This window comes from Entelurus aequoreus, linkage group LG24 (assembly GCF_033978785.1).
Source record: "Entelurus aequoreus isolate RoL-2023_Sb linkage group LG24, RoL_Eaeq_v1.1, whole genome shotgun sequence".
Classification (NCBI taxonomy): Eukaryota; Metazoa; Chordata; class Actinopteri; order Syngnathiformes; family Syngnathidae; genus Entelurus; species Entelurus aequoreus.
Genome location: NC_084754.1, coordinates 714,129 through 737,112, shown reverse-complemented (window position 1 = coordinate 737,112; position 22,984 = coordinate 714,129). Strand labels below are relative to the sequence as shown.

Below are 22,984 nucleotides of genomic sequence, written 5' to 3'. Positions count from 1 at the left end.
ACTTGTGGGGTTTTTGCAGTGGCCGTAGACATTTTTCTCTCTTGCTTTACCGACTGCGGCAACATGCGCAGATTATTTTCGGTCCAGAAAAACACAAGCAATGACGTCACAGACTATTATCGACTAATTTGACTAAGGATTTCTGACGATAACGGAAACGAATCGTTGCACCCTACCCAATATTGTTTTTCAACAGGGGTTGTTGTTCACAATATATCATTTTAATGGAACCCTCCACGACCCACTCTAGTGCTGGACAATTAATCACATTTTCAGTATGGCTTCTCACGATTATGAAAACATAATAATAGAAAAGAAAAAAAAGATGAATAGGCTGCGCAACGTGCATGCAAATTCTGGAACTTATGACGGTGAAACAGTGACGTCATAGTGAAGGTTGATATTCAGTCATTATTAGGTCTTTTTTTTTTTTTTAATGCTTGCCGATCTACTGACACACCCACCGCGATCAACATAATGGCCACCCCTGCTCTAGAGCCTGTATCAATCCCTGCTCTAGAGCCTGTATCAATCCCTGCTGTAGAGCCTGTATCAATCCCTGCTGTAGAGCCTGTATCAATCCCTGCTGTAGAGCCTGTATCAATCTCTGCTGTAGAGCCTGTATCAATCCCTGCTCTAGAGCCTGTATCAATCCCTGCTCTAGAGCCTGTATCAATCTCTGCTGTAGAGCCTGTATCAATCCCTGCTCTAGAGCCTGTATCAATCTCTGCTGTAGAGCCTGTATCAATCCCTGCTCTAGAGCCTGTATCAATCCCTGCTGTAGAGCCTGTATCAATCCCTGCTCTAGAGCCTGTATCAATCCCTACTGTAGAGCCTGTATCAATCCCTGCTCTAGAGCCTGTATCAATCTCTGCTGTAGAGCCTGTATCAATCCCTGCTCTAGAGCCTGTATCAATCCCTGCTGTAGAGCCTGTATCAATCCCTGCTCTAGAGCCTGTATCAATCTCTGCTGTAGAGCCTGTATCAATCCCTGCTGTAGAGCCTGTATCAATCCCTGCTGTAGAGCCTGTATCAATCCCTGCTGTAGAGCCTGTATCAATCCCTGCTCTAGAGCCTGTATCAATCTCTGCTGTAGAGCCTGTATCAATCCCTGCTGTAGAGCCTGTATCAATCCCTGCTCTAGAGCCTGTATCAATCTCTGCTGTAGAGCCTGTATCAATCCCTGCTGTAGAGCCTGTATCAATCCCTGCTGTAGAGCCTGTATCAATCCCTGCTGTAGAGCCTGTATCAATCCCTGCTCTAGAGCCTGTATCAATCTCTGCTGTAGAGCCTGTATCAATCCCTGCTGTAGAGCCTGTATCAATCCCTGCTCTAGAGCCTGTATCAATCTCTGCTGTAGAGCCTGTATCAATCCCTGCTGTAGAGCCTGTATCAATCCCTGCTGTAGAGCCTGTATCAATCCCTGCTGTAGAGCCTGTGTCAATCCCTGCTCTAGAGCCTGTATCAATCCCTGCTGTAGAGCCTGTATCAATCCCTGCTCTAGAGCCTGTATCAATCTCTGCTGTAGAGCCTGTATCAATCCCTGCTCTAGAGCCTGTATCAATCCCTGCTGTAGAGCCTGTATCAATCCCTGCTCTAGAGCCTGTATCAATCTCTGCTGTAGAGCCTGTATCAATCCCTGCTGTAGAGCCTGTATCAATCCCTGCTGTAGAGCCTGTATCAATCCCTGCTCTAGAGCCTGTATCAATCTCTGCTGTAGAGCCTGTATCAATCCCTGCTGTAGAGCCTGTATCAATCCCTGCTCTAGAGCCTGTATCAATCTCTGCTGTAGAGCCTGTATCAATCCCTGCTGTAGAGCCTGTATCAATCCCTGCTGTAGAGCCTGTATCAATCCCTGCTGTAGAGCCTGTATCAATCCCTGCTCTAGAGCCTGTATCAATCTCTGCTGTAGAGCCTGTATCAATCCCTGCTGTAGAGCCTGTATCAATCCCTGCTCTAGAGCCTGTATCAATCTCTGCTGTAGAGCCTGTATCAATCCCTGCTGTAGAGCCTGTATCAATCCCTGCTGTAGAGCCTGTATCAATCCCTGCTGTAGAGCCTGTGTCAATCCCTGCTCTAGAGCCTGTATCAATCCCTGCTGTAGAGCCTGTATCAATCCCTGCTCTAGAGCCTGTATCAATCTCTGCTGTAGAGCCTGTATCAATCCCTGCTGTAGAGCCTGTATCAATCCCTGCTGTAGAGCCTGTATCAATCCCTGCTGTAGAGCCTGTGTCAATCCCTGCTCTAGAGCCTGTATCAATCCCTGCTCTAGAGCCTGTATCAATCCCTGCTGTAGAGCCTGTATCAATCCCTGCTGTAGAGCCTGTATCAATCCCTGCTCTAGAGCCTGTATCAATCCCTGCTGTAGAGCCTGTATCAATCTCTGCTGTAGAGCCTGTATCAATCCCTGCTGTAGAGCCTGTATCAATCCCTGCTCTAGAGCCTGTATCAATCCCTGCTGTAGAGCCTGTATCAATCCCTGCTGTAGAGCCTGTATCAATCCCTGCTGTAGAGCCTGTATCAATCCCTGCTCTAGAGCCTGTATCAATCTCTGCTGTAGAGCCTGTATCAATCCCTGCTGTAGAGCCTGTATCAATCCCTGCTGTAGAGCCTGTATCAATCCCTGCTGTAGAGCCTGTATCAATCCCTGCTCTAGAGCCTGTATCAATCTCTGCTGTAGAGCCTGTATCAATCCCTGCTGTAGAGCCTGTATCAATCCCTGCTCTAGAGCCTGTATCAATCTCTGCTGTAGAGCCTGTATCAATCCCTGCTGTAGAGCCTGTATCAATCCCTGCTGTAGAGCCTGTATCAATCCCTGCTGTAGAGCCTGTATCAATCCCTGCTCTAGAGCCTGTATCAATCTCTGCTGTAGAGCCTGTATCAATCCCTGCTGTAGAGCCTGTATCAATCCCTGCTCTAGAGCCTGTATCAATCTCTGCTGTAGAGCCTGTATCAATCCCTGCTGTAGAGCCTGTATCAATCCCTGCTGTAGAGCCTGTATCAATCCCTGCTGTAGAGCCTGTGTCAATCCCTGCTCTAGAGCCTGTATCAATCCCTGCTGTAGAGCCTGTATCAATCCCTGCTCTAGAGCCTGTATCAATCTCTGCTGTAGAGCCTGTATCAATCCCTGCTGTAGAGCCTGTATCAATCCCTGCTGTAGAGCCTGTATCAATCCCTGCTGTAGAGCCTGTGTCAATCCCTGCTCTAGAGCCTGTATCAATCCCTGCTCTAGAGCCTGTATCAATCCCTGCTGTAGAGCCTGTATCAATCCCTGCTGTAGAGCCTGTATCAATCCCTGCTCTAGAGCCTGTATCAATCCCTGCTGTAGAGCCTGTATCAATCTCTGCTGTAGAGCCTGTATCAATCCCTGCTGTAGAGCCTGTATCAATCCCTGCTCTAGAGCCTGTATCAATCCCTGCTGTAGAGCCTGTATCAATCCCTGCTGTAGAGCCTGTATCAATCCCTGCTGTAGAGCCTGTGTCAATCCCTGCTCTAGAGCCTGTATCAATCCCTGCTCTAGAGCCTGTATCAATCCCTGCTGTAGAGCCTGTATCAATCCCTGCTGTAGAGCCTGTATCAATCCCTGCTGTAGAGCCTGTATCAATCCCTGCTCTAGAGCCTGTATCAATCCCTGCTCTAGAGCCTGTATCAATCCCTGCTGTAGAGCCTGTATCAATCCCTGCTCTAGAGCCTGTATCAATCCCTGCTCTAGAGCCTGTATCAATCCCTGCTGTAGAGCCTGTATCAATCCCTGCTGTAGAGCCTGTATCAATCCCTGCTGTAGAGCCTGTATCAATCCCTGCTGTAGAGCCTGTATCAATCCCTGCTCTAGAGCCTGTATCAATCCCTGCTCTAGAGCCTGTATCAATCCCTGCTGTAGAGCCGGTGAAGGTGTACCTTACGTTGTGACCGAGTGAATCTATATAATGTTTATGAAGTTTATTTTCAAATGTGTCAAGAAAAAAATCGCGGTGACGGCTTAAAGATATTCACTTAATGTACATTTTCAAAACATAAAAACAGATACTTTTGGAGAGGATTTGAAATCTTCGAACAAAATCTAATTTTTTGTGAAAAAATCTGGGATTTAATTTCTAGGCCATATCGCCCAGGCCTAGTGGACACACTGCAGTACTGCTTGCATCAGAGACATTAGATGCAAGCTGATCAAATCCGATAGCTGTTGGGTTTTTTTAATGATACCCGATAATATAAGACCAGGATAGCACTAGTTTCCCAGAACTATAGATACTCAAAGTTGAAGGACTTCTGTGTTGTTTTACCAGTTTTAGTTGCTGGTGAGAAAAAGTTGAAGACTGGAGAAAAGATTGTTCCCAGCAGTGTGGTGCGTGGCGGACTGCTCGCTTCCTCAACTGGAGCTTCCAGCTTGCCGTTTGGCTTTAAGGGCTTGCTGTTGCAAGTCATTGTATCTAAACCAAGAGAGAAGAAACAGTGGACAAGATTACCCTCAAGTATTGCCTTCATGGCGCTTGAATGTTTAAATAAACAAAACTGTACCTTTAATTGGACTTTTTCTGCAAACCCTCGAGACTGATTTGTTGGCAAGGGCTCTTGTTTGCGGTGTTGAAGAAATGAGATTACTTTCAGAGCTACAATCAATGCGACTCCTCTTGGCGGAAATATCCGGCTCCACCTGCCAAATACACAAAAAAGGATGCAATGATAAACTTTTAAAAAACTTTTGGTGCACTTTAAAAGAGAGTTGACACACTATTTGCAAGGTCCAATTTTAAACACTTTTCCTACAGTATACAGTGGAACCTCCATTTACAAACCTCTCAATTTACAAACTTTTCAAATGTATGAACTTTTAGATTGAGCCAAATATGGATCTGTGTGCCAACCATGTCTGTGTACGAATGATTCAGTCATTCATTTATGTCATTTATGTCTCTGTGTACGAATGATTCAGTCATTCATTTATGTCTCTGTGTACGAATGATTCAGTCATTCATTTCTGTCATTTATGTCTCTGTGTACGAATGATTCAGTCATTCATTTCTCTCATTTCTGTCTCTGTGTACGAATGATTCAGTCATTCATTTCTGTCATTTATGTCTCTGTGTACGAATGATTCAGTCATTCATTTCTGTCATTTATGTCTCTGTGTACGAATGATTCAGTCATTCATTTATGTCTCTGTGTACGAATGATTCAGTCATTCATTTCTGTCATTTATGTCTCTGTGTACGAATGATTCAGTCATTCATTTCTGTCATTCATGTCTCTGTGTACGAATGATTCAGTCATTCATTTCTGTCATTCATGTCTCTGCGTACGAATGATTCAGTCATTCATTTCTGTCATTTATGTCTCTGTGTACGAATGATTCAGTCATTCATTTCTGTCATTCATGTCTCTGTGTACGAATGATTCAGTCATTCATTTCTGTCATTCATGTCTCTGCGTACGAATGATTCAGTCATTCATTTCTGTCATTTATGTCTCTGTGTACGAATGATTCAGTCATTCATTTCTGTCATTCATGTCTCTGCGTACGAATGATTCAGTCATTCATTTCTGTCATTTCTGTCTCTGTGTACGAATGATTCAGTCATTCATTTCTGTCACGCCTGCTGGCAAGAAGCAAGGCGCATCATTGTTGCGGAGGCAGACATTTCCACGTCACTTGCTGCACAGGACAGGACACGTAAGTCACTCCGGGCTGCAGCGTGTGTGTTTTTTCTACCCATTCACCAAGTTTTGTCTATTTTGCTAACTCAACATGGGTCCAAAAAGCCAACAAACCAGACGAGAAAGAAGGAGGGATTCCCTGTGGACTAAAAATAACTATTTGCAAGGAATCCGGCCAATAAGGACAACATAATGGGTCACTAAAGGTCACATTTTCAAGCACCACCAAAACCAAGGCAGGCTGGACAGATTCCTGGTGCAGCAGGACCAAGTAAAGCCCAGCTTGGTCCAAGTGAAATGAACAAAAGAGGAAGAAAGGCATGGGGCTCTCTTTTGGCTTGCTGCTTCTCCCTGACTCTCCACTCTCTACATTCTTCATGAACATTCATATTTTCTTGCTTGCGTGCCACAAATATTCACAACAAAAATGTAAAAATGACACTTGACTTGTTTTTATTGTGGGAAACATGGTTAATGTTTTTGAGAGCACCAAAGAGGGACTTGTGTGTGTGTGTGTGTGTGTGTGTGTGTGTGTGTGTGCACGCATGTTGACAGCGCAGTTTACTAATTTAGTGAGGTTTGGAAAATACTGTAACGAGATTGGTGATCCATTATACCCTTGTTATGTTTCTTTGATATATACACTACATATTATACTGTCTTCAGTTCAATTTATTTGGAACATGCATACAATACAATGTAATTCATCACATATTTCCAGTTGTTTCATTACAGCACGCTCAGTGGCCTAGTGGTTAGAGTGTCCGCCCTGAGATCGGTTGGTTGTGAGTTCAAACCCCGGCCGAGTCATACCAAAGACTAAAAAAAATGGGAGCCATTACCTCCCTGCTTGGCACTCAGCATCAAGGGTTGGAATTGGGGGTTAAATCACCAGAAATGATTCCCGGGCGCGGCACCGCTGCTGCCCACTGCTCCCCTCACCTCCCAGGGGGTGAACGAGGGGATGGGTCAAATGCAGAGGACAAATTTCACCACACCTAGTGTGTGTGTGACAATCATTGGTACTTTAAAGGCCTACTGAAAGCCACTACTAGCGGCCACGCAGTCTGATAGTTTATATAATACGTCCTGCACTGCACTCTAGTCCTTCACTCTCATGTTCCTCATCCACGAATCTTTCATCCTCTCTCAAATTAATGGGGTAATCGTTGCTTTCTCGGTCTGAATCGCTCTCGCTGCTGGTGTAAACAATGGGTAAACGTGAGGAGTCTTTCAACCTGCGACGTCACGCTACTTCCGGTACAGGCAAGGCTTTTTTTATCAGCGAGCAAAAGTTGCGAACTTTATCGTCGATGTTCTCTACTAAATCCTTTCAGCAAAAATATGGCAATATCGTGAAATGATCAAGTATGACACATAGAATGGATCTGCTATCCCCGTTTAAATAAAAAAAAATCATTTCAGTAGGCCTTTAAGTGTAACTTAAAAGGAGTAGGAAGACGGTGAGCTTATGTAATCCTACCCCTTTTCATACCATAGTAATTTTATCCCATTTCCTTGTTCTCTGTAACATAACAGTGAGCAAATAAATAATATACCATAATAAGTAAACACATAATATATAATCTTTGTCTCAAAAAAATAAAAAAATAAAAAAAGGTTCAAGATGTTCATAATTCTTGTTCTGTGTACTTTGTGAACACTTGTAGTGTGAACAGTCTCTTAAACTGAATCATATTAGTTAATCCATTCCATGATTTAATTCCACATACCATATTTTTCAGAGTATAAGTCGCTCCGGAGTATAAGTCGCACCGGCCGAAAATGCATAATAAAGAAGGAAAAAAACATATATAAGTGGCACTGGAGTATAAGTCGCATTTTTGGGGGAAATGTATTTGATAAAAGCCAAAACCAAGAATAGACATTTGAAAGGCAATTTAAAATGTCTAAAGAATAGTGAACAACAGGCTGAATAAGTGTACGTTATATGAGGCATAAATAACCAACTTAACGTAACATATTATGGTAAGAGTCATTCAAATAACTATAACATATAGAACATGCTATACGTTTACCAAACAATCTGTCACTCCTAATCGCTAAATCCCATCAAATCTTATACGTCTAGTCTCTTACGTCAATGACATCAATAATATTATTGGATATTTTACGCTAATGTGTTAATAAGTTCACACATAAGTCACTCCTGAGTATAAGTCGCACCCCCGGCCAAACTATGAAAAAACTGTGACTTATAGTCTGAAAAATACGGTAATTAGTAATTGAGGTTCCACTGTACTTTCACATTCAAGATTATAATCTTTTTCCAAGCACTCTACAGCTGGGGTAAATATCATAATTAGGATTTATGTCTAATCTATACAGCACACACTAAAAAGGATTGGATGTTTTATTATTTTACCACAGTTTATGTGAAATGTAAAAAAAATACAGTGCGACCTCAATTTACAAGTTTTTTAAGATACGTTTTGGTTGAAATTGGGAGCATAATTCATCATTCATGAGCTTAGGAGAGTGAATAGCTAATGCCACAGTGAACGCCGTAAGATCCGCTCCAAAGCATCTGGTCTTACTTGCTAACATGAGCTTATAGCTAGAGATTGAAATAACTTTGTATTTCCACCATTGGAAAGCAAACCTTTAGCAGTAGTCCATCTTCCACAGCCTTCCAGCCGACATACTCTTCCTGCTGAGGCTTGCTCCTCCCCCCCACAGCTCGGCTTAATGCGCACGCCTAAGGCTGTTCTGGGTCTCAAGGGGAGACTGTTGCTGTGCCGCGTTACGAACAACGGCCATGTCCTCTACAGGCCCCCTGCTGCTTTGTAACGCCTGAAAAGTGTCACCTCACCTCTTCTCCATCACAACACTGATTGTGAAATAGCAAAGGAATATCCACTTATTTAACGCCATTACTTGCTGCTATCTCAGCCTCTCCTATTCTGTAACTTGTTTCATTGTACATGTTGGATCCAATGGGACGGGAAGATGTCAATTAGAACGAAGTAAAAGGGATTTCAAAGTCCTCTTCACTCTGCTGGAATAGGTAAATGCTGTACATTATTAATGTATTACATTACTTCATAACACTATTGTAATGTCGTTTGTACGACTATAGTGTATCAGACTATAGTTTATCAGACAATATCTCTTATTTAAAAGATTCTTGTTTTTAAAAAGGCATGTTACATGTTAAAATGACAATGTTTCGGGAACACAGAGTACAGATTTAATTGATTTCAATTCCTTTCAATGGGTTAGGCTGCTTTAAAAGCTTCCTATTATGCCCGCATCTTACCTGTTGGTACCTCTTTTTGCGGCTCGCTATGAGTCCCAAAAATTTGAAATCAAAGTGTGGAGGCATGGCGAAAATATTCATAAAACAATCTTGCATTCTTCCTAACTTGCTCCAAACGAGCCTTTTGAAATTTGAGACTTTAGAAACGTAATTTGCCTTAGTTAGGTCAGCAAATTAAATTACCACTGATAGTCACACACACACTACGTGTGGTGAAATCACTCTCTGCATTTGACCCATCCCCTTGTTCCACCCCCTGGGAGGTGAGGGGAGCAGTGAGCAGCAGCGGTGGCCGCGCTCGGGAATCCTTTTGGTGATTTAACCCCCAATTCCAACCCTTGATGCTGAGTGCCAAGCAGGGAGGTAATGGGTCCCATTTTTATAGTCTTTGGTATGACTCGGCCGGGGTTTGAACTCACCACCTACCCATCTCAGGGCGGACACTCTAACCACTAGAGCCAGAGCCAAAATACCACCATATATGGTAAAGGTTTACCCGAAGAGTTGTGCCAGTCAGTTATTTTTATTCAGTTGTAGTCAATAAGTTTATTCTTTTTCTCTGCCCTTTTGTTGTGGGGCAGACTGGCTCGTACATGCACATGCATGCTAAGATCCTCTGCTGTTGCCCATTTCTAATAAAAAGAAGCATATAGTTCTGGCTTATATCTGTCAGTAGACTCAATATAGAGGCGTTAAAATCTACAACAAGGCCGATGGGGTGGAGATGCAGTCAAAGGGGGCTTGGCCTGGAGGAGGACTTTGGCACGTAAATAAGACCGACCAAAAAAAGGTGCATTCTGAAGAGACAGTCAGGAAGCGGCTTGAAGATGGTCTGTAAAACAAAATCTATGCAAAATGTTGGCCAAAGAAGTGTTGATATGTTGAAATAAAAATCATAATATGAGCTCTTTAAAGATACCAGTATTCCGGGTTTTGAGCTTGGTGGTGAAACGCAATGTGCTCGTAGGTAAAGGTACCATTTATAATGAATCTACTGCAGTACCTGCATCTTCAGGGGCTAACAAGACTTGGAACTGTAATGATTATAACCAAAGTCTCATCGCCTAATTAGGTAACGGTTGTGAACGTGTACATCCTGATGCTTACCTTGACAGCATTCCCCCGAATAAATGTCTTTATGGTGGAGACAAGACCCGTTTCATTCTTCTGCATTTTGCCTCGGCCTCTCAGAGGTGATGCTTCCACTGGACAGTGTTTCCTCTTGGCCTGGGACGTGTGGACTCGACCGCCCAAGGTTGGCTGCTGAGGAGCTTTACGCGCTCTCAGCTGCATCATGCTCCAGCATCACATAGAAGACACTGGCAAGGAGGGAGCAGACAGACACTTACTTTTTATTTCTACATTCAACAGCACACCTTTACTTTTGACTCACTCAAATTCTACCTTATAGATCAGGGGCAGGGAACTAATAGCTCAGAAGCCAATAAATCTTAGCGCCTTAAAACATTCTCCATCCATCCATCTTCAACCGCTTATCAGGTCGCGGGGGACAACAGCTCTAGCAGAGACCCCCAGACTTCCCTCTCCAGAGCAACATTAGCAACTTCCTCCTGGGGAATCCCGAAGCGTTAAAACATTCTCATGCATTTTAATCCATCCATTCATTCTCTAGCACTTGAGTTCAGGTCAAAGTTTGGACACAGCAACCCAGAGGGCTTGAGCCAATCACATCCATACGGATTGTGAGGTCATGGAGTAACGCCTTTCAATCAAAAATTCAGCTCGATAGTTTATGTTGATAAAATCCTTTCGAAAAGAAGATGGCGAAAGAAAAAAATATGTGTTGAACATTTCAGGGCGAACTGACAGAGGAATTTCCTTTTGTGGGGAAAGCTCCCCCTCTTAAGTCGCGCCCACTGTAAGTCACGCCCCCTCTTAAGTCGCGCCCACTGTAAGTCACGCCCACTCTTAAGTCGCGCCCACTGTAAGTCACGCCCACTCTTAAGTCGCGCCCACTGTAAGTCACGCCCCCTCTTAAGTCGCACCCACTGTAAGTCACGCCCCCTCTTAAGTCGCACCCACTGTAAGTCACGCCCACTCTTAAGTCGCACCCACTGTAAGTCACGCCCACTCTTAAGTCGCGCCCACTGTAAGTCACGCCCACTCTTAAGTCGCACCCACTGTAAGTCACGCCCACTCTTAAGTCGCGCCCACTGTAAGTCACGCCCACTCTTAAGTCGCACCCACTGTAAGTCACGCCCCCTCTTAAGTCACACCCACTGTAAGTCACGCCCACTCTTAAGTCGCGCCCACTGTAAGTCACGCCCACTCTTAAGTCGCACCCACTGTAAGTCACGCCCACTCTTAAGTCGCGCCCACTGTAAGTCACGCCCACTCTTAAGTCGCACCCACTGTAAGTCACGCCCCCTCTTAAGTCGCACCCACCGTAAGTCACGCCCCCTCTTAAGTCGCACCCACCGTAAGTCACGCCCCCTCTTAAGTCGCATCCACTGTAAGTCACGCCCCCTCTTAAGTCGCACCCACTGTAAGTCACGCCCCCTCTTAAGTCGCACCCACTGTAAGTCACGCCCCCTCTTAAGTCGCACCCACTGTAAGTCACGCCCACTCTTAAGTCGCACCCACTGTAAGTCACGCCCCCTCTTAAGTCGCGCCCACTGTAAGTCACGCCCCCTCTTAAGTCGCACCCACTGTAAGTCACGCCCCCTCTTAAGTCGCGCCCACTGTAAGTCACGCCCACTCTTAAGTCGCGCCCACTGTAAGTCACGCCCACTCTTAAGTCGCGCCCACTGTAAGTCACGCCCACTCTTAAGTCGCACCCACTGTAAGTCACGCCCCCTCTTAAGTCGCACCCACTGTAAGTCACGCCCCCTCTTAAGTCGCACCCACTGTAAGTCACGCCCACTCTTAAGTCGCACCCACTGTAAGTCACGCCCACTCTTAAGTCGCGCCCACTGTAAGTCACGCCCACTCTTAAGTCGCACCCACTGTAAGTCACGCCCACTCTTAAGTCGCGCCCACTGTAAGTCACGCCCACTCTTAAGTCGCACCCACTGTAAGTCACGCCCCCTCTTAAGTCACACCCACTGTAAGTCACGCCCACTCTTAAGTCGCGCCCACTGTAAGTCACGCCCACTCTTAAGTCGCACCCACTGTAAGTCACGCCCACTCTTAAGTCGCGCCCACTGTAAGTCACGCCCACTCTTAAGTCGCACCCACTGTAAGTCACGCCCCCTCTTAAGTCGCATCCACTGTAAGTCACGCCCACTCTTAAGTCGCACCCACTGTAAGTCACGCCCCTTCTTAAGTCGCACCCACTGTAAGTCACGCCCCCTCTTAAGTCGCACCCACTGTAAGTCACGCCCCTCTTAAGTCGCACCCACTGTAAGTCACGCCCACTCTTAAGTCGCACCCACTGTGAGTCACGCCCACTCTTAAGTCGCGCCCACTGTAAGTCACGCCCACTCTTAAGTCGCACCCACTGTGAGTCACGCCCCCTCTTAAGTCGCACCCACTGTAAGTCACGCCCCCTCTTAAGTCGCATCCACTGTAAGTCACGCCCACTCTTAAGTCGCACCCACTGTAAGTCACGCCCCTTCTTAAGTCGCACCCACTGTAAGTCACGCCCCCTCTTAAGTCGCACCCACTGTAAGTCACGCCCCTCTTAAGTCGCACCCACTGTAAGTCACGCCCACTCTTAAGTCGCACCCACTGTGAGTCACGCCCACTCTTAAGTCGCGCCCACTGTAAGTCACGCCCACTCTTAAGTCGCACCCACTGTGAGTCACGCCCACTCTTGAGTTGTGCCCATTTTGAGTCCCGCCCACTCTTAGTCGCACCCACTCTTAATTCTCTTAAGTCGCGCCCACTCTTAAGTCCCGCCCACTGTGAGTCGCGCCCCCTCTTAAGTCACGCCCACTTTTGAGTCGCGCCCACTGTAAGTCACACCCACTCTTAAGTCTCTTAAGTTGCGCCCATTCTTAAATCTCTTAAGTCTCGCCCACTGTTGAGTCGCACCCACTCTTAATTCTCTTAAGTCGCACCCACTGTGAGTCACGCCCCCTTTGAGTCACGCCCACTCTTGAGTTGTGCCCATTTTGAGTCCCGCCCACTCTTAGTCGCACCCACTCTTAATTCTCTTAAGTCCCGCCCCTTCTGTGTCGCGCCCACTCTGAGTCGCGCCCACTCTTGAGTTGTGCCCATTCTGAGTCCCGCCCACTCTTAGTCGCACCCACTCTTAATTCTCTTAAGTCGCGCCCACTCTTAAGTCCCGCCCCCTCTGAGTCGCGCCCCCTCTTAAGTCGCGCTTACTTTTGAGTTGTGACCACTTAGTCTCGCCCACTCTTAAGTCTCGCCCAGTGTTGAGTTGTGCCCACTCTTATTTATCCTAAGTGGCGCCCGCTCTCAAGTCGCGCCCACAAGAGTGAGGACAACAGAAGTGAAGTGTGTTTTAAAGACATGCCCACAGTGGCGCTGACAACACAACACTTGATGTGTAACGTGATCCAAGATGGCTAATACAAGGTATTTTATTTTACTTGATTTGTTTTAAACTATTGTAGTGGCGTTATGTACAAAAAGTGCACTTTAATTTAGTGTTGTTTTGATAAGTCATCTTAGTGGCATCATGCACAAAAGTGCACTAATAGCTGGTTTTAAAATGTCTGACAATCTTTCACTTTCTGTTTTGGAATTGATTGGTTGAAACTTTTATTAGTAGATTGCACCATATAGTACATATTCCGTACAATTGACCACTAAATGGTAAACACCCGAATAAGTTTTTCAACTTGTCTAAGTCTGGGTCCAAGGAACTAAATTCATGGTACAAATATATACTATCATCATAATACAGTCATCACACAAGTTAATCATCAGAGTATATACATTGAATTATTTACAAGGGGGGAGGGGGGGGGAAATGGACATTGAAAAAGTGTAGGTGTGACTTGGTAGGATATGTACAGCAAGCAGTGATCATAGTGAGTTCAGAAAGCATAAGAACAAGTATATACATTTGATTATTTACAATCCGGGGAGGTGGGATGTGGAGGGTTAGTCAAGGGTTAAAGTTGCCTGGAGGTGTTGTTTTAGTGCGGTTTTGAAGGAGGATAGAGATGCACTTTCATTTACACCTGTTGGGAAATGACATGAATGTTTGTGCCACTGCTTAATAACTGTTTAACAGTTTAATAAATACAGTTTTGGTCAATTGACTTAGTTGTGATTTCCCTCGCTGCATGAAAGTTTAAAATGAGCATGTATTAATGCAGAATAAACAAGAATGTTTTAATGTAGACACATAGAATCATCATGTGTACGCACAACTTAAATAGTCTTGATTGCGAAAACAAAGCGGGTGCGGGCAATAGCGCTCAAAGGAAGGCGTGAAGCTGCTACAGGAGAACACCAACAAAACAGGAAGTGTCAGCAAAATAACATCGCAAGGCAGGAACTAAAGCACTACACACAGGAAACAACAACAAACTCAAATAAGGCACGACAACCTGGTGGAGCATTTTTTAACCTTTTCTGCCGGTGGTGTGCCTCCATATTTTTTTTAATGAAAAAAAATGTGCCTTGGCTCAAAAAAGGTTGAAAAACACTGCGTTACATATTTCTAGTTTGGTCATGACTTAGACTTGGTCAATACTTACCACAACACAATTCATCCTCTGATCATATTACAGAAAAGAGCAGTTCGGATCATTCACATCGTTGGTTATTTAGAACATACTCATAATCTGTTTATGCAATCAAAGTTGCTCAAATTTGATGACCTCGTTAAATATAATACATTAATAATCTTATATAAAGCATTTAACAAATTATTGCCGCCTAATCTACAACGTTTTTTTTATAAGACGAGTGCAGGCTCATAACTTGAGAGAATTTGGATATTTCTCCTTGCAGAGAGCTCAAACCACTCGTAAATGTTTGTGTCCACTAGCGATGCTGAGATCATTATTCATGCGTTCGTTACATCTCGTCTCGATTACTGTAACGTTTTATTTTCGGGCCTCCCTATGTCTAGCATTAAAAGATTACAGTTGGTACAAAATGCGGCTGCTAGACTTTTGACAAAAACAAGAAAGTTTGATCATATTACGCCTATACTGGCTCACTTGCACTGGCTTCCTGTGCACTTAAGATGCGACTTTAAGGTTTTACTACTTACGTATAAAATATTACACGGTTTAGCTCCAGCCTATCTTGCAGATTGTATTGTACCATATGTCCCGACAAGAAATCTGCGTTCAAAGAACTCCGGCTTATTAGTGATTCCCAGAGCCCAAAAAAAGTCTGCGGGCTATAGAGCGTTTTCTATTGGGGCTCCAGTACTATGGAATGCCCTCCCGGTAACAGTTAGAGATGCTACCTCAGTAGAAGCATTTAAGTCCCATCTTAAAACTCATTTGTATACTCTAGCCTTTAAATAGACTCCCTTTTTAGACCAGTTGATCTGCCGTTTCTTTTCTTTTCTTTTCTACTCTGCTCCAAACCCGGGGTGGACCGCTATCCTGTTCATCAGATGGGGACATCTCTACGCTGCTGACCCGTCTCCGCTCGGGATGGTTCCTGCTGGCCCCACTATGGACTGGACTCTCGCTGATGTGTTGGACTTTCACAATATTATGTCAGACCCACTCCACATCCATTGCTTTCGGTCTCCCCTAGAGGGGGGGGGTTACCCACATATGCGGTCCTCTCCAAGGTTTCTCATAGTCATTCACATTGACGTCCCACTGGGGTGAGTTTTCCTTGCCCGTATGTGGGCTCTGTACCGAGGATGTCGTTGTGGCTTGTACAGCCCTTTGAGACACCTGTGATTTAGGGCTATATAAATAAACATTGATTGATTGATTGTGTGTGTCTGTATGCGGAGTAAAACTATGGAACAAACTGGACTTACAACACAAGCAATGCCAAACTATTAATGGATTTAAACTATTATACAAACATGGGGTCTGGTTCAAATATAGAGATGAGGGTCTTTAATTTGACCTGCTGTTGTACTCTGTCTCAAAGTGTTAACATGTGCTCAATGTTTCCTTACCATTATTGCTATGTTGTCTATTACCAATGTTGGTACATTCATTATTCCTACATTGTTGATACAAATTATTGTTACAGTGTAATAATTATTGTTACCTGTGGTAATGCCACTATGATACATTTGTATTATAATCCTTGAACAAAGTAACAGTGAAAGTCATGTGAATAATCACTGTATGGAGAACTGGGGGTGGGATTAAATAAATGATCTTCTTCCCACTCCCTTTCAGGCAAAACTGGACAATCATGCATTACATACTAGGGATGTCCGATAATGGCTTTTTTGCCGATATCCGATATTGTCCAACTCTTAATTACCGATACCAACCGATACCGATATATATATAGTCGTGGAATTAAAACATTATTATGCCTAATTTTGTTGTGATGCCCCGCTGAATGTATTAAACAATGTAACAAGGTTTTCCAAAATAAATCAACTCAAGTTATGGAAAAAAGTGCCAACATGGCACTGACATATTTATTATTTAAGTCAAAGTGCATTATTTTTTTAACATGCCTCAAAACAGCAGCTTGGAATGTGGGACATGCTCTCCCTGAAATAATCCTGATACCCACTACAACTATGGGAAATACTATACTTTAACTTCCACAAAGTGCATTTTTTATTTTATTTTTTTAAACATGCCTCAAAACAACAGCTACAAAAACAATGAAGGCACACAGCTTCAGTCCAAAGTATAATATAAACTGGGCTCAATCTGCCCTGTTCTTAACGTATTCGTATGAGTAACAAAAATGTGCAAAACAAAACAAGAAAGGCACAAAAATAAAAAAAACTGCTTCAGTCTAGACTAGTAGATAACACAGCCATCCTTTAAAGTGCATGAACATTAATAAAACTGCTTCAGTCTAGACTAGTAGATAACACAGCCATCCTTTAAAGTGCATGAACATTAATAAAACTGCTTCAGTCTAGACTAGTGGATAACACAGCCATCCTTTAAAGTGCATGAACATTAATAAAACTGCTTCAGTCTAGACTAGTAGATAACACAGCCATCCTTTAAAGTGCATGAACATTAATAAAACTGCTTCAGTCTAGACTAGTAGAAAACACAGCCATCCTTTAAAGTGCATGAACATTAATAAAACTGCTTCAGTCTAGACTAGTAGATAACACAACCATCCTTTAAAGTGCATGAACATTAATAAAACTGCTTCAGTCTAGACTAGTAGAAAACACAGCCATCCTTTAAAGTGCATGAACATTAATAAAACTGCTTCAGTCTAGACTAGTAGAAAACACAGCCATCCTTTAAAGTGCATTGGGGAAAAAGGCACAAAACATAAATAAAACAGCTTCACTCAGTCCAGACTATTAGTCTATTTGTGCAACAGATGAGGCTCAAAGAGTGGGCTTATTACCTCTCACATGTGAGAGGTAATTTTTTCTGAATGAAAACAAGCGTCTGCAAGGGGTTCTGGGTATTTGTTCTGTTGATGTTGTGTTACGGTGCGGATGTTCTCCCGAAATGTGTTTGTCATTCTTGTTTGGTGTGTGTTCACAGTGTGGCGCATATTTGTAACAGTGTTAAAGTTGTTTAAACGGTCACCCTCAGTGTGACTTGTACGGCTGTTGATCAAGTATGCTGGCATTCGCTAGTGCGTGTGTCAAGCCGTAGATAGTACGTGACTGGGCCAGTACGCAAAGGCAGCGCCTTCAAGGATTAATTTGGCCCTCTGTACATCTTCCTGCATCCGTGTACACAGCGGCGTTTTAGAAAGTCACAAATTTTACTTTCGGAAACCGATACCGATAATTTCCAATATTACTTTTTAAAGCATTTATCGGTCGATAATATCAGCGGTCCGGTATTATTGGACATCCCTATTACATACCTTTTGCACTATATTAAAGACCTACTGAAATTAAATGTTCTTATTCAAACGGGGATAGCAGATCCATTCTATGTGTCATACTTGATCATTTTGCGATATTGCCATATTTTTGCTGAAAGGATTTAGTAGAGAACATCGACGATAAAGTTTGCAACTTTATCGTCGCTGATAAAAAAAGCCTTGCCTGTAGCGGAAGTAGCGTGACGTCACAGGTTGAAAAGCTCCTCACATTTCCACATTGTTTACACCAGCAGCTAGAGCGATTCGGACCGAGAAAGCGACAATTACTCCATTAATTTGAGCCAGGATGAAAGATTTGTGGATGAGGAACGTGAGAGTGAAGGACTAGAGTGCAGTGCAGGACGTATCTTTTTTTCGCTCTGACCGTAACTTAGGTACAAGCTGGCTCATTGGATTCCACACTCTCTCCTTTTTCTATTGTGGATCACAGATTTGTATTTTAAACCACCTGGGATACTATATCCTCTTGAAAATGAGAGTCGAGAACGCGAAATGGACATTCACAGTGACTTTTATCTCCACGACACTACATCGGCGAAGCACTTTAGCTACGTAGCTAACGTGATAGCACCGTGCTTAAATGCAGATAGAAACAGAAGAAATAAGCCCCTGACTGGAAGAATAGACAGAAGATCAACAATACTACTATCAGGAGACACCGAACCAAACACTGTAACTACACGGTTATGCTGTTGCTAACGACACCATTGAAGCTAACTTAGCTACGGGACCTCGACAGAGCTATGCTAAAAACATTAGCTATCCACCTACGCCAGCCCTCATCTGCTCATCAACACCCGTGCTCACCTGCGTTCCAGTGATCGACGGCGCGACGAAGGACTTCACCCGATCATCGGCGGCTAGCGTCGGATAACGCGTCTGCTATGCAAGTCAAAGTCCTCCTGGTTGTGTTGCTGCAGCCAGCCGCTAATACACCGATCCCACCTACAGCTTTCTTCTTTGCAGTCTTCATTGTTCATTAAACAAATTGCAAAAGATTCACCAACACAGATGTCCAGAATACTGTGGAATTTTGCGATGAAAACAGAGCTGTTTGTATTGGATACAATGTGTCCCAATACTTCCGCTTCAACCATTGACGTCACGCGCATACGTCATCATACATAGACGTTTTCAACCGGAAGTTTCCCGGGAAATGTAAAATGTCACTTTATAAGTTAACCCGGCCGTATTGGCATGTGTTATAATGTTAAGATTTCATCATTGATATATAAACTATCAGACTGCGTGGTCGCTAGTAGTGGCTTTCAGTAGGCCTTTAAGTTATATTATGTGTTGTCAACTTTGTACTTTTTTTGTTATTATTTTTTATGTCATTGCCTGAAATACATAAATAAATAAATGAAAAAAACCAGAATGCAAACATGAATGGCCGCATGTCTGACAATAGAAGAGAATAGGACGTGTGTGAGCGTCACAGTGCAGCGAGGATGTCAACATTCCCTCACATGGCTGTCATCCTCTCAGCCAGCGTGGAGTCAAGTCACGCAACACTGCACGAGCCTGTGGCTTTAAGTGGAAACTGCGTGACTTCATGTTTCAAAAAAAGTGTTTTTAACATCTTTCCAATCCCACAACAGAGGAACAGAAACGGTTGATGTTAGCTACCAACAGGCTAAGTTCAGACCAATAACTAGTGACGCTGGCGAGACTGTGACCGTGTGGAAATAAATACTTTGTTCGGCCGTTAATGCAAAAAAAAAAAAATAATTTCGTATCGTTGCTAGTGTCAATAGCTAGTTAGCTTACAAGCTAACACTACGCTAATATAAACAGCAACGACTGTGCCATTATTATATTGACGCTTAAGAAAGGGGTGCTAAAGATACACGCCGGCTCTAAGCATGCCAGTAAAAATAACATTTGTAACACAGGCGTCGTTTTTTTGTTTCCTTCTTTGATTGTTTTCAGCCATTAGACTACGCCCCCCTCGCAGGCTAAGCTAAGCGCTAACTAGCAGACATGCTAATGGGAGATGGTGAGGGACAAACATCTTCTTCTTCTACTTACAGCAACAAATGGAGGAAGCGCTGCTTAAAAACGTCCAGCGGCGTGTTCGGCTCACTGCCGGAACCAAGACGCCGCCCTCCCCAAGCCCTCTCCGACAGAGGTCGGACGGTGCTCGCCGCTGCCAGCTGCGATGGTGGCCGATATATCTGCTGATGATGATGGTGGCCGATATATGTGGTGATGATGATGGTGGTGGCCGATATATCTGCTCACAGATCAGCCGTGTCCGAGGACGCCATTTTCCCGCCTCCTCATCACAAACAGAACGCGAGCGCGCGCGAGACTGCGACACGCGCGCGCGAACCAACGTGGCGGGACACGGCTAGCTGTGCTGCTAGCATGATGTTGTCTTAGACTGTGCTGCTAGCATGATGTTGTCTTAGACTGTGCTGCTAGCATGATGTTGTCTTAGACTGTGCTACTAGCATGATGTTGTCTTAGACTGTGCTACTAGCATGATGTTGTCTTAGACTGTGCTACTAGCATGATGTTGTCTTATTCTGTGCTGCTAGCATGATGTTGTCTTAGACTGTGCTACTAGCATGATGTTGTCTTAGACTGTGCTACTAGCATGATGTTGTCTTATTCTGTGCTGCTAGCATGATGTTGTCTTAGACTGTGCTACTAGCATGATGTTGTCTTAGACTGTGCTACTAGCATGATGTTGTCTTAGACTGTGCTACTAGCATGATGTTGTCTTAGACTGTGCTACTAGCATGATGTTGTCTTAGACTGTGCTACTAGCATGATGTTGTCTTATTCTGTGCTGCTAGCATGATGTTGTCTTAGACTGTGCTACTAGCATGATGTTGTCTTAGACTGTGCTACTAGCATGATGTTGTCTTAGACTGTGCTACTAGCATGATGTTGTCTTATTCTGTGCTGCTAGCATGATGTTGTCTTAGACTGTGCTGCTAGCATGATGTTGTCTTAGACTGTGCTACTAGCATGATGTTGTCTTAGACTGTGCTACTAGCATGATGTTGTCTTAGACTGTGCTGCTAGCATGATGTTGTCTTAGACTGTGCTACTAGCATGATGTTGTCTTAGACTGTGCTGCTAGCATGATGTTGTCTTATTCTGTGCTGCTAGCATGATGTTGTCTTAGACTGTGCTACTAGCATGATGTTGTCTTAGACTGTGCTACTAGCATGATGTTGTCTTATTCTGTGCTGCTAGCATGATGTTGTCTTAGACTGTGCTACTAGCATGATGTTGTCTTATTCTGTGCTGCTAGCATGATGTTGTCTTAGACTGTGCTACTAGCATGATGTTGTCTTAGACTGTGCTACTAGCATGATGTTGTCTTAGACTGTGCTACTAGCATGATGTTGTCTTAGACTGTGCTACTAGCATGATGTTGTCTTAGACTGTGCTACTAGCATGATGTTGTCTTATTCTGTGCTGCTAGCATGATGTTGTCTTAGACTGTGCTACTAGCATGATGTTGTCTTAGACTGTGCTACTAGCATGATGTTGTCTTAGACTGTGCTACTAGCATGATGTTGTCTTATTCTGTGCTGCTAGCATGATGTCTTATTCTGTGCTGCTAGCATGATGTTGTCTTATTCTGTGCTGCTAGCATGATGTTGTCTTAGACTGTGCTACTAGCATGATGTTGTCTTAGACTGTGCTACTAGCATGATGTTGTCTTATTCTGTGCTGCTAGCATGATGTTGTCTTATTCTGTGCTGCTAGCATGATGTCTTATTCTGTGCTGCTAGCATGATGTTGTCTTATTCTGTGCTGCTAGCATGATGTTGTCTTAGACCAGGGGTCGGCAACCTTTACCACTCAAAGAGCCATTTTGGCAAGTTTCACACATTAAAGAAAGTAATGGGAGCCACAAAAATGTTTTTAAAATTTAAAATGAAAAACACCGCATACCAAGCTTAAATGCTTTGTGCTATGTTAACCAGGGGTCTCAGACACACGCACCGGCACGCACTATAATGTGGGAATTGGATGTTAGTGCAGCCTGCGAGTTTTGGATGAATGTCGCTTGCGTCACACTTGCCAACCTCTCATTTTTCCCGGGAGACTCCCGAATATCAGAGCGTGATGACACTGCATTTGGCGCCCTCTACAGTCTGCCCTAACAGTGTACCTGCTCGGCCACAAGTGGAATGCAGTTTCAGCTTGCTCCCTTAAGTGACAGCAAGGCTACTAACTCAGCAGCCACACATCTTACACTGACGGTACCAATACCCAGAATCCCATGCAGCCCTAACTCTTCCGCTCAACCAACCACGAAGAGGGGGGGGGGGGGGGGGGTTGATGTGTGGGGGGATTTGGTGGTAGCGGGGGTGTATAATGTAGACCGGAAGAGTTAGGACTGCATGGGATTCTGGGTAATGGTTGTGTTGTGTTTATGTTGTGTTACGGTGGGATGTTCTCCAGAAATGTGTTTTTCATTCTTTTTTGGTGTGGGTTCACAGTGTGGCGCATATTTGTAACGTAACAATGTTAAAGTTGTTTGATACGGCTACCGTCAGTGTAAGCTGTGTGGCTGATGAGTAAGTATGCTTTGCTGTCTCCTGTGTGAGCAAGTAATAACAACATACAACATGTGGCTGGCCCTGGCATGCTGTAAGTAAATGCCATAGAGGACAATTACTGCAGTGCAATTAGGGCACGCCCTTTATTTAGTAATTAGAGTGTTAATAGGATTATTTTTCCCTGGGAGTAGTCTATGAGAGACACTGACATCCATAAGTCTCCTGGGAAAATCGAGGGGGTCGGCATGCATGTAGCTGAGCCGCATCAGAGTGGTCAAGGAGCCGCATGCGGCTCCGGAGCCGCGGGTTGCCGACCCCTGTCTTAGACTGTGCTACTAGCATGATGTTGTCTTAGACTGTGCTACTAGCATTATGTTGTCTTATTCTGTGCTGCTAGCATGATGTTGTCTTATTCTGTGCTGCTAGCATTATGTTGTCTTATTCTGTGCTGCTAGCATGATGTTGTCTTATTCTGTGCTGCTAGCATGATGTCTTATTCTGTGCTACTAGCATGATGTTGTCTTATTCTGTGCTGCTAGCATGATGTTGTCTTATTCTGTGCTACTAACATGATGTTGTCTTATTCTGTGCTGCTAGCATG

At 44.0% G+C, this 22,984-nt stretch overlaps 1 protein-coding gene across 2 annotated transcripts in view; it reads right to left on the bottom strand.

The window, feature by feature from the left end:
- ctdspl2a (CTD (carboxy-terminal domain, RNA polymerase II, polypeptide A) small phosphatase like 2a) overlaps nucleotides 1-20,153 on the bottom strand; it is a 39,930-nt gene extending 19,777 nt beyond the window's left edge. The window contains exons 1-4 of one of the 2 annotated variants that reach the window (XM_062035945.1): nucleotides 19,886-20,153; nucleotides 10,043-10,254; nucleotides 4,519-4,654; nucleotides 4,284-4,430 (exon numbers count right to left, since the gene is read on the bottom strand). In XM_062035945.1, coding sequence (XP_061891929.1) covers nucleotides 4,284-4,430; nucleotides 4,519-4,654; nucleotides 10,043-10,231 — 472 coding nt within the window. In that variant the 5' untranslated portion in view covers nucleotides 10,232-10,254; nucleotides 19,886-20,153. Of the gene's footprint in view, nucleotides 1-4,283; nucleotides 4,431-4,518; nucleotides 4,655-10,042; nucleotides 10,255-10,339; nucleotides 10,484-19,885 lie in introns of those variants that run through there. The other variant, XM_062035946.1, reaches the window with a different exon arrangement.
- Nucleotides 20,154-22,984: the final 2,831 nt, after the last annotated feature.